A 17,683-nucleotide genomic window follows, 5' to 3' on the forward strand; every position below is an offset into this window, starting at 1 on the left:
AGTAGATGCATCCTAAATTCAGGGGTTTAAATAGATGTTCTCCAATTCTAATGGTAGCTGTTTGAGCATTTCAGGCTGGGTTGACACCAGCAGAGAAAACGTCTGAACCAGAAGAAGCAAGGCGATTGCAGGTATTGTTCATCAATTCAGTAATTAGTCAAAACTGAGTAAAGAAGAATATTCAGTACGATTACTAATTTTTAATGCGGAGTTATACTAGTGATTCTCATATCTTGTGTTTGTTTTAACTAGATGACTGACGCACGATGTGAAAGGTGCACAGAAAAGAGAGTAGGCATTTCTGATATTATTCATGCTGGTCATGGAGATCGATATCAGGTATTTAGTTTTTCATTTTATTTTCTTTATTTCATTTGGCTATCAAGATGGGTTTACATTCTCTATTTTTCTGGATGCCACGTTGGGCCTTTCCATTTTGATTGTACAATCTACAGGTATTCCGTTTTTAAAATAATATAATTCCATAAATGGATAAAAAGTAGTGCTAATTTTGGCATTGCAGGGAATGGTTTCAACTTTGAATAGTTCAAACCTGCCTCTAAACACTAGTTTGGTTGGTGCCTTTGTGGGCTTCCAGATCTATTCTTTTCCTTGCACATGCTTCCAGATCTCTTTAGGAGTGCTGGATTGTGCAAACCTTCTCCTATTTACTGCCATTGTTCACTGATTTGTTCGAGGCTCTTGTTCCTGTCACGAATATGCAGCTTGTATTACTAGGAGCCAAAGCCACCATATATAGATGTACATGAGAATGCCAAAAGGCAAGAATACAAAAGGCCAAAGGACATCATCAATATAATTCTTAACACCCCCCCTCAAACTCATGGTGGATCCACAACACTGAGTTTGGAGAGGTGAAATCTGTGTTGCACTCTAGTCTGTGCCTTCGTGAAGAAGTCTGCTAGCTATAACTTGGAAGGCACATACTGAAGAGCAATAACATGATCCTGCACAGTAGCACGCACATAATAAGCATCAAAACCAATATGTTTGGTAAGCTCATGCTTCACGGGGTCCCGTGCAATACTGATAGCACTCTGGGACAAGAGGGTGGTAGGTGTAGGGACAGAAACACCAAAATCCTCCAGTAGCCATCGTAACCAAGTCACCTCTGTCGTCAGAAGAGCCATAGCTCTCAACTCGGCCTCTGCACTCGAATGAGAAACTGCAGTTTGTTTCTTCGTCTTCCAGGCAATGAGAGAACCACCAAGAAAAACACAGTAAGCAGAAAGTGAACGGCGATCCTAAGGATCACTGGCCCACGTAGCATCCGAATAGGCCTGGAGCTGTAACGAGGAAAAGAGAGACGACGAGAAATCGTGCCACGAAGATATCGTAGAACACGAAGAAGTGGGAGCGGAAACAAACTGACTTAGAATATGGACAAGATAGGAGATATCCAGATGAGTCACAACAAAATAGACAGACTCCCAACAAGATGACGATAACGCGTCGGATTAGAGAAGAGCTCACCATCAGAAGCGTGAAGGTTAACATTGAGCTCCATAGGAGTCTCAGCAGTGCGCTCATCACTAAGAGTCGCACGAGCAAGAAGATCCTGGCTATACTTTTCTTGAGAAATAGAAAAGCCATTAGAGGTGGAGGAAACCTCAATCCCAAGAAAGTAATGAAGGGGACCAAGATTAGACATAAGAAACTGCTCACTAAGACGGGCCTTGGCAAAGGCAATGTACTCAGAATCGTCGCCAGTGATGATCATGTGATCAACATATAGAAGGAGAAGAGTGCGACCACGAGCAGAAAGGTGGACAAACAACGCTGGATCATGAGCATTGGGCGAAAAACTAGATGCTGTGATGACAGAGGCAAAACGATCAAACCAAGCACGGGGGGCTTGCTTAAGGCCATATAGTGAGCGACGAAGACGGCAGACCATGCCGTCAGGAACTGAATACCCAGGTGGTGGCTGCATATATACTTCCTCACGCAACTCACCATTAAGAAAGGCATTCTTAACATCAAGCTAAGACACGGACCAGTGGCGAACAGAGGCCACAGTGAGAAGTGTGCGAACAGTTGTCATATGGGCCACATGAGCAAAAGTCTCATCGTAATCACGATCATGCTCCTGCTAAAAGCCACGAGCCACAGGACGAGCTTTATAACGCTCAAGAGAACCATCAGAGCGTCTTAATTTTATAGACCCACTTACAAGTGATGGGGCGAACATATGGGGTGGAAGAGAAACCAGGTCCCACGTGCCGGTGCGTTCAAGGACAGCAATCTTCTCTGCCATCGCAAGCTGCCGTTCAGGATGAACAATAGCATCTCAATAAGAAGTCGGCTCAAGAAAGGTCGAAAGACCATAGCGAGGAGAATACTGGGCAGGGGGCGGACAAGGCCGAGAGCGAAGACCATAAGTCGGTTGAGAGGAGAAAGACGACACACTAGAAGAAGAGGGCGCATCGGTAGACTCATCCACAACACGTGAACGGCGAGTATAATGGAAAGGAAAGGAGGGAAGAGGTGGAATCACTGGAGGTGGAGACGGGGAATCTATCGGTGATGAAGGTGGGGAAGGGGAAGGTATCGGTGATGAAGGTGGAGAGTCATGCGATGAGGGAGAAGAAATCGTAGGAGAGAACAACGTCGGATCTACAACAGCGGGATGAGTAGGAATATTGGGCCCAGAGAGAGGTGTATTCGGAAACGTAAGAAAAGAGATGTCCTCTGTGGAAAAGGCCGAGGAGGATGGACGCGGGTAGAAGGGACGAGATTCATCAAAGGTCACATCTTGGGAAATACGCATCCTGTGATCGACAGGATCCCAACATCGATAACCCTTATGCTCATCACTGTATCCGAGAAAGACACACTCAACAGACTGAGCGATCAGTTTGGTGCGTTCATGAGGGGCAAGCAAAACATAGCAAACGCAACCAAACAAACGGAGGGCCGAATAATCGGGAGAACGACCAGAATGACGTTCAAGAGGAATATCACCCTTTAGAGCAGCAAATGGCTGAATGTTGATGAGATAGGCGAAGTGGTAACAACCTCAGCCCAGAAATGAGGCGGCGATCATCATCGCAGGTGGCGTCTCAAGTAGGTGATGATTGTTAGCGAACGCGCTTCTGTAGTGGTCCTATTATTTAGGCTAGACTAGTGAGATTCTGTTGTAACAGCCTGTATATATGTACCCGTGTAACCCCAATCAATAAGCAAGGAAGTGTTACACGATCTCTCTCTCTCACTACCCTTGTTCAGACTCCAACATGGTATCAGTTTGAATCTCACGATCCACATCTTTCGCTGCTCCTCTCTCCTCCCCACCCTCCACGATCACCATAAGCACTTCCTCCTCTGTCTCCTCCGGCGACTCGGAGTCTGACGACCAGTTCCAGCTTCCTGTCGCCACCCAAACCCTCCCCACCACCCAGGTCCAGTCCCTTCGCATCCGTGACCATGTGCTGGTTACTCTGGATTTCGGGAAGGAAAACTACGGTAACAGCGATGGCTATTCATTTAAGTCTTCGGGTAGCACCACCAGATCTTCAACAAGGTGGAAATTCTCGTATTTCGTATGTACATGTTCGTGCGGCTTGGATGAGTAGTTATTTATATCGCGACAGCTATAAACACTTCCTTGTTCCCGGCCTCTGGCGCCGTCAGTTCCTCTCCGCCGTCGCCAAGTTTGGCCTCACCGCCCACGTCGACGGCTCGCCGGCCCAGGCGACTTCCTACTGGGTTCTCAATGACTTCGCCGTCCTCTCTTGGTACAACGCCATCGTGACTCCGTCGACGTTGGAGATCGTCGTCGATCGCAAGGATACATCGTATTCCCTCTGGCGCTCGCTTCGCTCTCTCTTCCGTAGCAACCGCGACGCCCGGATCACCTACCTCCTCGACGAGTTCCACAACTTTACCCAAGGCGATCTCTTCGTCGTCGACTACACCTCCCGGCTCAAGACCATGGCTGACACCCTCCGGGATCTTGGCCACCGCCTCAAGGACCGCAAGCTCGTTCACAACGTGCTCTGCAGCCTCGACAAGCGTCTCCAACACGTCGTCCCGCACATGACCCGCAGCCGTCGCCCCTCCTTCATCAAGCTTCGGGCGTTTCTTCAGTTGGAGGAGCAGCGCCTCGCTCTCCTGGCGCGCGTCAACGCCCGCTCAGCTCTCCCCGCTCACGCCAGCGTGTTCTACGCGGCCCGTCCTCCGCCTTCCAAGCCGGCCCCGCCCTCCTTCAACCACGCACTGCCTGGCACCGGCGGCTTTGCCAGCTCCTCTGGCACTCGTGGGCACCAGAAGAAGCGCAAGCAGAATCCTTCCGGTCAGCCCGGCTCCTCTTCCGGCGGGCGCGCGCCCGGCGGTCTTCTGCCTGTCCCGCTCCTGCTGCAACGGTGGCCGACACCTTTCAGGGGATTCTCGGTGCACGCCCACCCGCTCCTGCCGTGCCCCAGGCGCACTCGGCTACGACCACTGTCTCGCCCTCACCACAATGGGATCAAGCCGCCCTCATCGCCGCCTTGAACCAGATGTCCCTGCATCCGCCCACAACACCTGGTGGCGATTGGATCTTCGACAACGGCGCCTCTTCTCATATGGGCTCAGGCTCTGGTATTCCCTTTCCCCCTCCTTCCCCTTCTTCTCCAACCTCGATCGTCGTCGGCAATGGTGCTCTCCTGCCCATTACCGGCGTCGGCTCCACATCCTTCCCCACCTCCTCACGCCCGCTCTCTTCTTGAAATTCTTATCTCCCCCTCTCATTAAAAATCTCGTCTCTGTTCATGCCTTTACTCGTGACAATTTGGTTTCTGTTGAATTTGACCCTACTGTTTTTTCTATCAAGGATCTGGCAACCAAGATGATACTTCTCCGATGTGATTCTCCCGGCGAGCTCTACACCTTCACACCGCCTTGCCATTGCCCCACCACCACCGTCACTGCCGGCATGTGGCACCAGTGGCTCGGCCATCTCGGCGCCGCCGCCCTCGCCAAAGCCTCTACATATTTCAAGTTCAGTTTCAATAAAAGCACGACATCTCATTGTGATGCTTGTCACTTGGGCAAACATGTTAGGCTAGCTTTTAGTTCCTCTTCTTCTCAAACTAGTTTCCCTTCTGAGCTTTGTCATTGTGATTCCTATCTTAAGTGTATCCGGTTATCAATATTACTTGGTCATTCTGGATGATTTTACACATTATGCATGGACCTTCCCTATACGTCGCAAGTCCAAAGTTCATCCTCTCCTTACCCGTTTCTATGCCTATGTCAAAACACAATTTTCTCGCCCCATCTTAGCCTTCCAAACGGACAACGGCCGTGAATTCGACAACCTTGCCAATCGCACGCTCTTCGAGTCCAACGGCACTCTTCTCCGTCTACCTGCCCCTACACTTCCCAACAAAACGGGAAAGCCGAACGCATTTTACGCACTCTCAACGACGGGGTTCGCACCCTTCTCTTGCACGCTCACATGCCTCCTCCATGGTGGCTGAAGCTCTAGCCACATCCACCTATCTTCTCAACCGCAGACCTTGCAAGCCTCGTCTCCTTACCACCCCACACGAGCTTCTCCTTGGGCACGCACCTGAATTTCGCCACTTACATGTATTCGGTTGCCTCTGCTATCCCAATTTGCTCGCCACCACTCCCAACAAACTCTCCCCATGCTCGGTTGCTTGCGTTTTTCTGGGTTACCCTGATGACCGCAAGGGATACCGTTGCTACGATCCCCTCACTCGTCGCATCATCTTTTCCAGGCACGTCACGTTCGTAGAATTGCCCTTCCCATTCAAAACCCTGCCTCCCACACCCGCAACATCGCTGAATCAGCTCCTGATCTGCCTCCCTTGGATCACGTCCCCCCTGCATATGGGCGCCGCCCCAACCAACCCCTCCCGCATCGCCACCTGGCTCCCCCATGCAGCCCACGTCCACCCCTCCCAACTCGCAGCCCACCACGTCTGGGCCTTCCCAACCTCCCTCACCCGGCGGCCCATCACCTTCCACTCGGTCATCTTCCTCCTTCGCTCCTCCTCCACTGCCGCCTACCCATGCTACACACCCGATGCTCACGCGCGCTGAACACGGCATCTTCCAACCCAACCCTCGCCACGCCAATCTTTAGGCCACCGTCCTCTCTCCCATTCCCACTTCCGTCCGTGCTGCTCTTCAAGATCCAAATTGGCGCGCCGCCATGCAGTTGGAGTACGATGCCCTACTGGCGAACTCGACGTGGACACTTGTTCCGCGCCCGCCCAACACTAATGTTGTGACCGGCAAGTGGGTTTTCAGGCACAAGATGAACGCTGACGGGTCTTTGGAGCGCTATAAGGCCCGGTGGGTCGTCCGCGGCTTTGCTCAGCGCCCCGACATCGACTTTGGAGAAACCTTCTCTCCGGTTGTCAAGCCGGCGATGATCCGCATGGTGCTTACTCTGGCGTGCTCACGTGGCTGGCCCGTGCACCAGCTCGACGTGAAGAACGCTTTCCTTCACAGTGTTCTCGACGAGCAAGTGTACTGCTACCAGTCGGCCGGCTTCGTTGATGCTACGCGCCGCGACCATGTCTGTCGCCTCGCCAAATCACTATACGGCCTCAAGCAGGCGCTGAGGGCCTGGTTTCATCGCTTCGCTGCGTTCGTCCCCATCATTGGCTTGACTTCATCCTGCTCGGACGCATCCCTGTTCATCCTCCGGCGAGGTGCTGATGCTGCCCATCTTCTTCTGTACGTTGACGATATCGTACTTGCGACATCCTCGACACCACTTCTTTGCTCCATCGTCGACAAGCTGCAACACGAGTTTGCCATCATAGTTATGGGCAATCTCCATTACTTCCTCGGCATCCTCGTACAACGTACAGCGCGGGGGTTCTTCCTCAACCAGGACCAGTATGCCGAGGAGCTTCTTCGCCGCGCCAACATGTCCCAATGCCAGGCTGCTTCAACACAAGTGGACACGGCCCCCAAAGCCGCCGTTGCCGCCGGCGCCCTCGTGTCCGACCCGTCCGAGTATCGCAGCCTTGCTGGCGGCTTGCAATATCTCACCATGACGTGTCCGGATCTGGCGTACGCGGTGCAACAAGCTTGCCTCCACATGCATGACCCGCGGGACAGTCACCGCGCCCTCATCAAACGAGTTTTGCGGTATGTCCGCGGCACGCTCCAGCACGGTCTTCTCCTTCCCGCATCCTCATCGACAGACATCATCGCGTATTCAGACGCGGACTGGGCTGGGTGCCCTGACACCCGCCGGTCTACCTCTGGTTACTGCGTGTACCTTGGTGTGACACGCTCGTCAGCTGGTTCTCCAAGCGACAGGCCATCGTCTCTCGCTCGAGTGCAGAAGCGGAGTACCGCGCGGTCGCCAATGCGGTCGCTGATTGTGTATGGTTGCGGCAGCTGCTTGGTGAGCTCTCCATCTCTCAACCGAAGGCCACCGTCACCTGCGATAATGTCTCCGCCGTGTACATGTCCACTAATCTGGTTCATCATCGGAGGACGAAACACATAGAGCTTGACATTCATTTCGTCCGAGAAAAGGTGGCCCTTGGCGAGTTCCGTATTGTACATGTTCCAACAGCTCAACAGCTAGCCGATATCATGACGAAGGGTTTGCTGACATCAGTTTTCCAGAGCTTCAGGTCCAGTCTTTGTGTCTCCCCGGGCATCGACGACATGACTGCAGCGGGGTGTTAGCGAACGTGCTTCTGTAGTGGTCCTATTATTTAGGCTAGACTAGTGAGATTCTGTTGTAACAGCCTGTGTATATGTACATGTGTAACCCCAATCAATAAGCAAGGAAGTGTTACATGATCTCTCTCTCTCGCCACCCTCGTTCAGACTCCAACAACGATGCTCCCGCTCAGCCACACCATTCTGAGCATGAGCACCAGGGCAAGAGAACTAGGCAAGAGTACCCTGGTCAGCAAGGAATCCTCGCAGCGCATGGGAGATATACTCACCAGCTGAATCTGCGCGAAATACACGAATAGGAGTGGAAAACTGGGTATGAACCATGGCAGCAAATTTTTTGTATATAAGTAAGACCTCACTATGAGAAGACATGAAATAGATCCAAGTGTACCGAGAAAAATCGTCTTTATAGATAATATAGTATCAATAACCCCCTTTCGAAGCGAAGGGAGCCGGGCCCCAAACATCAGAGTGAACGAGATCAAAAGGACGCTCGGACACTGACTCACTATGAGGATAGGGTAGCTGAATCTGCTTACCAAGCCTACAACCTAGACAATCCAACGAAGCGTTGCCGGAGACAGACCCCAGAACACCACGATGAACTAAAGACGAGAGACGAGAACCACATAAATGGCCAAGACAATGATGCCACTACTGAAAAGAGCTGGTAGATGCAGCAACAGGAGTTGCGAGGCTGGCGGCGGTGGCAGCGGAGGAAAGACGAGGCCAGTCAAGCTCCCAGAGACCATCAGAGCGTCGAGGGCCGGCACCAAGTAGAGCGCCCGTGCGACGATCCTGAACAGAACACGAATCAAAGTCAAGAATGACCCTACAACTAGAGTTAACAATCTGACCACTAGATATGAGCTGCATGGTAAGTCGAGGAACATGAGCGACGGAGGGAACATGAAATGAAGAGGTGCTACAGGGAGGGGAGTGCCATCAGCCATAAGAACATGAACTGGAGACTCGACAGGTCGGACGAAGGTCAAAGTGGAAGAATCATAAGTCATATGAAAAGACGCTCCAGCATCAAGAATCCATGGAGATGTACCTGAATGAGTAGATGGTGGTTTCTCAGTGCCAGAAGAGTCAGCCACAGAAACTGCAGAACCTGTTGATGAAGAATCCCAAGCATCAAGCAGGCATCGCAGCTGCGCAATCTCACACGCAGAGAGGGACATGGCCAAAGATGTCGAGGTAGAAACACTTGCCGACGATGAGCAGTCGCCACCACTTGTGAAAGCCCGCGTGTAGAGTCGACGGAGAGTAGCGAGTCAACGTAGACCGCATGTGGAAGCCACTGGGGGAGTCGACGTAGAGCGGTCTCCGCCGCGCGTGGAAGCCGAGAGAGGAGTCGGCGTAGGGCGACAATCACCAGGTGCGGAAGTCGTGTGAAGAGTTGCTGAAGAACGACTAACACCGGCCAGCAGAGGCGGTGCAGCTGCCGAAGGAGTCGACGTAGAGCGGCAGCAGCACCGACGGAAGTCGCAAAAGGTGTCGAAGTAGTGCGACAAACACCACCTCCAAGTGGGCGAGCACCAAGCACCGAGGAAAGGCGCATGTGCGAGACGGGATCAATGTATGGAACACCGTCGAAAAACATTGAGCAGCGAGGAAGATACGTGCTCGACGAAAGCATTGTACTTTCTCTTTTTACTTTTTGGAAACTCAATCGGGCAGTCCAACTGAACACACCCGAAACAGGGCCCAAGTCTCGCTGGAACACATCGCAGCGAATCAGCCTTGACAGCAGCCGAGGCCTAAAACGTGGCCCGAGCTGCCACGCTCCAACGCACGTAGCGGCCTCGAGCCCTCGACACAGATTGAGGCAGGCAGATCGAGGCAGACCCGTGTGCACACACGACCGGGCAGCGAGATGGCGGCGAACGCGGACCGCCAAAGGAGATAGGCGGCCAGATGGCGGCGAAGGCGGACAACTTGAGGAGATAGCGGTTAGATGGCGGCGGAGGCGGACAGCCGGAGGAGACGGGCGGCGGCCGGAGGACGTAGGTTTCCGCAGCACACGGGACCGCCCCAATCCAAGCAGCGGGTTGATCTGCAGCGACTTGATCTGAATCGGGGCGGGCAGCAGCGTCCTGGCACTAGTTGAATCCAGCCATGAAGACTTGATCAGGCACGGGAGGGGACGGGGCAAAGAAGCAGTAGCGAATGGCCAAGAGAAAGACGGTGGCACGAGAGATGGATTGAGAGCACGAGTTGCGACGTGCAAAAACAATACCTAAAGCTCTAATACCATGCCACGAATATGCAACTTGTATTACTAGGAGGCCAAAGCCACCATATATAGATGTACATGAGAATGCCAAAAGGCAAGAATACAAAAGGCCAAAGGCCATCATCAATATAACAGTTCCAAGCATTATAGTTTATATATTACATTAATAATCAATAGTGACTTATCAACACAAGAAAATACGTCAGTCAGTGACTTTGAGTCAAGAGGGAGTTCTGGGAATGCCTGGAAGACATGGTTAGGAGTGTACCGATTGGTGAGAAGCTCTTCATAGGAGGAGACCTCAATGGCCACGTGGGTATATCTAACACAGATTTTGAAGGGGCGCATGGAGGCTTTGGCTATGGCATCAGGAATCAAGAAGGAGAAGATGTCTTAAGCTTTTGCTCTAGCCTACAACATGATTGTAGCTAACACCCTTCATAGAAAGAGAGAATCACATCTGGTGACTTTTAGTAGTGGCCAACACTCTAGCCAGATTGATTTCATCCTCTCGAGAAGAGAAGATAGGCGTGCGTGCCTAGATTGTAAGGTGATACCTGGAGAGAGTGTTGTACCCCAGCATAAGCTGGTGGTTGCTGACTTCCGCTTTCGGATTCGTGTCCAGCGGGATAAGCGTGCCAAAGTCGCTAGAACGAAGTGGTGGAAGCTCAAGGGGGAGGTAGCTCAGGCGTTCAATGAGAGGGTCATTAAGGAGGGACCTTGGGAGGATGGAGGGGATGCGGACAATGTGTGGATGACGATGGCGACTTGCATTCCTAAGGTGGCCTTGGAGGAGTTTGGAGTGTCCAGGGGAAGGAGAAGCGAAGATAAGGATACCTGGTGGTGGAATGATGATGTCCAGAAGGCGATTAAGGAGAAGAAAGATTGCTTCAGACGCCTATACCTGGATAAGAGTGCAGACAACATAGAGAAGTACAAGATGGCGAAGAAGGCCGCAAAGCGAGCTGTTGGTGAATCAAGGGGTCGGGCATATGAGGACCTCTACCAACGGTTAGGCATGAAAGAAGGCGAAAGGGACATCTATAAGATGGCCAAGATCCGAGAGAGGAAGACGAGGGATATTGGCCAAGTCAAATGCATCAAGGACGGAGTAGGCCAACTCTTGGTGAAGGACGAGGAGATTAAGCATAGATGGCGCGAGTACTTCGACAAGCTGTTCAATGGGGAGAGTGAGAGTTCTACCATTGAATTGGACGACTCCTTTGATGAGACCAGCATGCGTTTTGTGCGGCGAATTCAGGAGTCTGAGGTCAAGGAGGCTTTAAAAAGGATGAAAGGAGGCAAGGCGATGGCCCTGATTGTATCCCCATTGAGGTGTGGAAAGGTCTCGGGGACATAGCGATAGTATGGCTAACCAAGCTTTTCAACCTCATTTTTGGGGCAAACAAGATGCCAGAAGAATGGAGACGGAGTATATTAGTACCAACCTTCAAGAACAAGGGGGATGTTCAGAGTTGTACTAATTACCGTGGAATTAAGCTGATGAGCCATAGAATGAAGCTATGGAAGAGAGTCATTGAGCACCGCTTAAGAAAAATGACAAGCGTGACCAAAAATCAGTTTGGTTTCATGCCTGGGAGGTCGACCATGGAAGCCATTTTCTTGGTACGACAACTTATGGAGAGATATAGGGAGCAAAAGAAGGACTTGCATATGGTGTTCATTGACTTGGAGAAGGCCTATGATAAGATACCGCAGAATGTCATGTGGTGGGCCTTCGAGAAACACAAGGTCCCAGCAAAGTACATTACCCTCATCAAGGACATGTACGACAATGTTGTGACAAGTGTTCGAACAAGTGATGTCGACACCGATGACTTCCCGATTAAGATAGGACTGCATCAGGGGTCAGCTTTGAGCCCTTATCTTTTTGCATTGGTGATGGATGAGGTCACAAGGGATATACAAGGAGATATCCCATGGTGTATGCTCTTTGCGGATGATGTGGTGCTAGTTGATGATAGTCGGACGGGGGTAAATAGGAAGTTAGAGTTATTGAGACAAACCTTGGAATCGAAAGGGTTTAGGCTTAGTAGAACTAAAACCGAGTACATGATGTGCGGTTTCAGTGCTACTAGGTGTGAGGAGGAGGAGGTTAGCCTTGATGGCCAGGTGGTACCTTGGAAGGACACCTTTCGGTATTTTGGGTCAATGCTACAGGAGGAGGGGGGTATTGATGAAGATGTGAACCATCGAATCAAAGCCGGATGGATGAAGTGGCGCCAAGCTTCTGGCATTCTCTGTGACAAGAGAGTGCCACAAAAGCTAAAAGGCAAGTTCTACAGGACGGCGGTTTGACCCGCAATGTTGTATGACGCTGAGTGTTGGTCGACTAAAAGGCGACATGTTCAACAGTTAGGTGTGGCGGAGATGTGTATGTTGAGATGGATGTGTGGCCACACGAGGAAGGATCGAGTCCGGAATGATGATATACGAGATAGAGTTGGGGTAGCACCAATTGAAGAGAAGCTTGTCCAACATCGTCTGAGATGGTTTGGGCATATTCAGCGCAGGCCTCCAGAAGCTCCAGTGCATAGCGAACGGCTAAAGCGTGCGGAGGATGTCAAGAGAGGGCGGGGTAGACCGAATTTGACATGGGAGGAGTCCGTTAAGTGAGACCTGAAGGATTGGAGTATCACCAAAGAGCTAGCTATGGACAGGGGTGCGTGGAAGCTTGCTATCCATGTACCAGAGCCATGAGTTGGTTGCAAGATCTTATGGGTTTCACCTCTAGCCTACCCCAACTTGTTTGGGACTAAAGGCTTTGTTGTTGTTGTTGTTGTTGTTGTAGTGACTTTGAGTCCATTCTTATTAATTTCTACAATGCAGGAATAGGTAAAACATAGGAATAGAGTGTCATGCCGTCTTAAATTCTACAGGATTGCATGAACATTTGATTGTGCACAGGAAAAACACAGGAATTTTCACAAGAGGTTTAAGAGGATCCATGAAAAGAAAGAGTTTTGAGTGGACAGAAACTTTCCTACGAAATCTTGTGCAAATGAATCCCATGGATTGCAATCCTACGAATCAAACAAGTAGGAAAAATTCCCAAGGATTAGAATCGTCCAAAATTCCCTTAGAAATCCTTTGAATCAAAGAGTCCATGAATCTCTTATTGTTACAATTTTTTTTATCTCCAATGGTGTCAAACACTCCTTGATGCAAATTCCTGTAGTTCTCCAATCCTATAGGATGGAGGAGGACAAGACATTCCAATCCTGCATTTTTCCTATTCATGTGTTTTGAAAATCCTGTAAATCAGAGAAGCCATGTTGTTGCCTTTGTCGCGGCTACCATCATGGACTGCAATGAGACATGCCATAAATGGAGAGGGCAGGCGAAGGATGCAATGGCGGCTCGGGCAAAGAGAATGATTAGGGTGCCTTACTGCTTGATGATTGTTAGCTACATGATGGGTAATCGGAGGTAGGCCATGGGATCATTACGAAGTTACCAGGTGGGGTGTCTGTCTTGCTTACAAGGAAAGGATTACAAGCCAACGGCTGCTAGCTGTTTACCAATTCACCGCCTAATACAGAATACAACTTAGGAATTTATAATCCTCAGGTTAGGACCCAATCCCCATTTGCATAACGGGTCGATGTCTGATGGGCTCTTTGCTGGGCCGGCCCTCCATGGTGATGAAGGTTGCACTGGTGGCGTCCGTAGTTGATGTATGCCCAGTGCTAACACTCCCCCTTTCTTGATGACCATCTTGTCCCCAAGCTGGTGCTCGTGGAAACGTTGCTTTAGCTCCTCCAAATCCTCCCATGTTGCTAAGGAATCCAGTTGATCCAACCGTTGGACTAGTCCTTGAGGTACGGCTTCATCACCACGGCGACGCAAGTGATGTCGAAGCACCCTTACTGGTACTGCAAACTGAGCATTTGGAGGATGAAGTTCAGATTGAACTTGACAGTGTGGTCCAAGAGCAAGTTTCAGTTGGGAAACATGAAGTACTGGATGAATTTTGCTAGCTGCAGGCAACACCAGCTGATATGCCGAAGCACCTACTCGTTCCAGGACTGTGTAGGCGCCATAGTATTTGAACAGCAGCTTTATGATGCACACGAGGAGCGATAGAGGATTGGATGTATGGTTGCAATTTCAGGAAAACTGAATCACCCACGGCAAAAACCTGTCAGAACGCTTCTTGTCGGCTTGGTGCTCTATGCGAGTTCGAACCCTCTCTAAATGTTGCTGGAGTAAACGAAGCATGAGATCACAGTCATGGAGCCAAGTATCGTCTGCAGGCAAACCAAAAGTTCTGGGCGACTGGCCATACAATACTTCAAACAGTGATTTCCATTGAAGCGCTGAATGAGGGCTGGTGTTTATACCAAAACTCAGCAAGAGACAACCACTGAGCCCGCTTAACTGGAGATGCATGAATAAAACAACGCAAATAGGCCTCCAGGCATTCAGTGACTCTTGGACTGACCATCAGTTTGGGGATGATGAGAAGAACTCATGCGTAGCTTTGGTCCGTGTAAGTGCTGCCATTTTCTTCCAAAACCGGCTGGAAAGATACGGTCTTGATCTATCACAATTGACTCAGTTAAGTGGGCCACAACCAGAACACAGTTGAAACGTCCAGAGCGAGGCAACACTTCTCCAAAATCCATTGTGAGCATTTGCCAAAACTTGCAGGGAACAAGCAAAGGCTCTGAAAGTCCTGGATAGCAAGTTCGATCAGGTTTGGCTCACTGACAAACCACACACTCTTGAACATACTTTTTCACCCAAGCCCTCATGTGCTTCCAGTAAAAAAGTTACTTCAGACGGTGAAGAGTAACTGGAATGCCAGAGTGGCCCCCAATAGGACTGGTATGAAAGGCATCCAACAATTTGGGGACCAGGTTCATGTCAGGAGGAAGCCAGGTACGATCTTTACAACGGATCAAACCATCCCTGAGAGAAAAATGATCGTCTTCAGAAATTTGCACTGCTAATTTGACTAGTAATTCCTGAGCTTCAATATTTTCTTGGTAGATATCTAAGATCTCTTGTATCCAAGTCTCTTGTATCCAAGCAGGTTGGTGAGGAGATATAGCCAGTAACTGATCATCAAGATGAGGTTTGTGAGACAAAGCATCTGCAGCACGGTTGTCCACTCCTTTGTTGTACTTTATTTTGAACTGTAGGCCCAATAGTTTGGTGAACACATTTTGTTGCCAAGTTGTGTGCAGCTCTGGTCCTCTAAATGTGCCAGACTATTGTGGTCAGTTAGAATGAGAAATTCAACATGCTGTAGATAAGTTCTCCATTGCTCCACTGCCATATATTCATTTTCATATGTGGATAATCCTTTGCTCATAAAAGCAATTGGATGGCCTTTTTGAAGCAATACTGCCCCTACTCCAGCATTACATGCATCTGTTTCAATAACAAACTGTTGGCTGAAATCTGGCAAGGACAAAACAGGTGCAGTAGTGAGAGCCAACTTCGGTTGCTCGAAAGTAGACTGCCTTTGGAGACCAAACAAAAGGAACATGTTTCCGGAGAAGGTTTGTTTAAGGCTGGTTAATCATTCCATAGTATCTAACAAACTTAAGGTGGTAGCCTGATAACCCAAGAAATCCACGGTATTCTTTCAAATTGTTAGATATGGGCCAATTATTCACATCTGCTATCTTACTTGGATCAGTGGAAACACCCTTCTCAGAGACTACATATCCCAAATAAGGGATACTGTGTTGAGGGAAAGCACACTTGGATCCTTTGACCTTCTACTGATGCTGCTGCAATAATTGTAACACTTGCTGCACATGCTGGAGATGATCCTCAAAAGTGGCACTGTATACAAGGATATCATCGAAGAAAACAATATCAAAAGTGGCAGTTTGTCATTCATGATTGACTGGAATGTTCCTAGTGCTCCTGTCAACCCAAACGCCATGACATTATCTGAACACGCAGTATCCAAGTCGACAATCCTTTGAACAACAACAATCATATGAACATTGAATTTAAACCATCTACAAATCTAGTAGTATAGTGCAACATATCTGGATCAGGTTCATAAGCTGTCAACTGATCCATAAGTTCAGAAAACTGACTGATATATTCCTCAACAGAAACAGTCTGTCGAAGATAATACACCCTGTGCACTAAGGAATCATGTGATTGCGCCCAAATCGGCTAATCGCCGCTGCACAGAAATCATCCCATGAGGCTCGCACACAGCGTGCCACTGCTCCCTCGAACCGCATTGCAGCCACCGCGATCCATAGATCCGGGTTGGTACCAAACATCTCAAAGTAATCAACGCATTTGGTTTATCACAACTTCGGATTCTCGCCATCGAATCGCAGAAATCCACTGACGGTGGTTTCAGTGGCCTGATGACAAGGACAAACCACTCTCGTGTTGCAAAATACTAGAGAAGGACAAACTCGGGCATGGTAAATTGGCGAATAGCTTGTGCTGGAGGAGGGATGTAAGGCGTTGTCGCGCCCAATCCCGTCCCCGTGTAGTCATAGACAAGCGTGCCTCTGGGCCGGTCTCCGCGCCTTCCCTTGGCGCCCTGTCAAACAGATCCAACTAGATAACTCCCCGCGCGTTGCTGCGGGAAGTTACCATGTTCTAAAAACTCATGAGGTGTATTCCTAAAGGACAAATAAAATATGAGAAGGGAAGTAATTTTACCGCTTTAGTGGGATGCTTGTGAGCTTATGCCAAACATATTTGCAAAAATCATTGTTCTATATTATTTCAATCTCACAAACTACAGAAATCTTGTCAATCAATGAAACAATTGTATTTATGCATTCATTTTTCAAAGTATCATCACAAAGTTCCAAAAATAATTTGATGTATGGTTTATGGACAACAACGCAAATCATGGACAAAAACTCCTTGGCCATGCAAGCATACTTACAACACATACATCATGGAGGGAAACTTCAAGCGAAAGCATAGGAACTAAAACTTGCAGCCATACGTCAAGCATACATCTTCAGGAAGCAGACCTCATAGAAAATCTAACCCGTGCCCAAGCTGCAGCAGCTAGATCGCCTATGATAGAACCTGCACACCGGGAGATCAGAAGCCTTCTAGTAGATTTTTATTCCATATCACCAGGGACCACAACTCTGAAGCTCGCAGTTCAGCAAAGATAGCACTTGAGGACGATAGTTCAAATGCTCCCAGGCTGAATTGTAGCAATCCGGATCATTATAACAGATAATGCCCCTTTAGTCAGGTTATCACGCATGTACATCTATAGGACAATGTTATCACTTATGTGTAGTAATGAAATCGGTAAGAAAACTTGATATATGTACAAAGATAGATACAGATCTAAAACAGCATACACATCAATTTAATATGCATAATCTGTTGAAAGGAGAGATATTGCATGAGGTCTTGGGACATAAGAACATACACAACAAACAATCGGAACAATAAAAGGAACATTACTTTCCTAGCACTGTACATAAAAAACTAAATACACCATGTTTGGCAAGTTTGCATGCATGCTTCGGAATTTATTTGCGGCAGCTTCACCTATAATGTTACTGTGAAGGAGACAAAAGGTTGCTGATAGCCTGATACAAAAGAGAGATGACTTAGTATATGACCATAATAAAAATATGACCTGGTAATGTTACTATGAAGATATTAGCAGGAATAAGACTGGGCATAAAGACACCTGGTAGTGCCTCAATATATTTGGTGGTAGGGAAACGCTTTTGAAACCGCACGCTTCTTGGATGTACGCATCAGACTTAG

The 17,683-nt window shown here is 49.1% G+C and overlaps 1 protein-coding gene across 1 annotated transcript in view; it reads left to right on the plus strand.

Moving 5' to 3' along the window:
- LOC119268106 overlaps positions 1-17,683 on the plus strand; it is a 31,672-nt gene that overhangs the window by 9,252 nt on the left and 4,737 nt on the right. Inside the window, exons 6-7 of the mRNA XM_037549613.1 lie at positions 75-131; positions 253-339. Coding sequence (XP_037405510.1) covers positions 75-131; positions 253-339 — 144 coding nt within the window. The remainder of the gene's footprint in view (positions 1-74; positions 132-252; positions 340-17,683) is intronic.

Source organism: Triticum dicoccoides, chromosome 3A (assembly GCF_002162155.2).
Source record: "Triticum dicoccoides isolate Atlit2015 ecotype Zavitan chromosome 3A, WEW_v2.0, whole genome shotgun sequence".
Lineage (NCBI taxonomy): Eukaryota > Viridiplantae > Streptophyta > Magnoliopsida > Poales > Poaceae > Triticum > Triticum dicoccoides.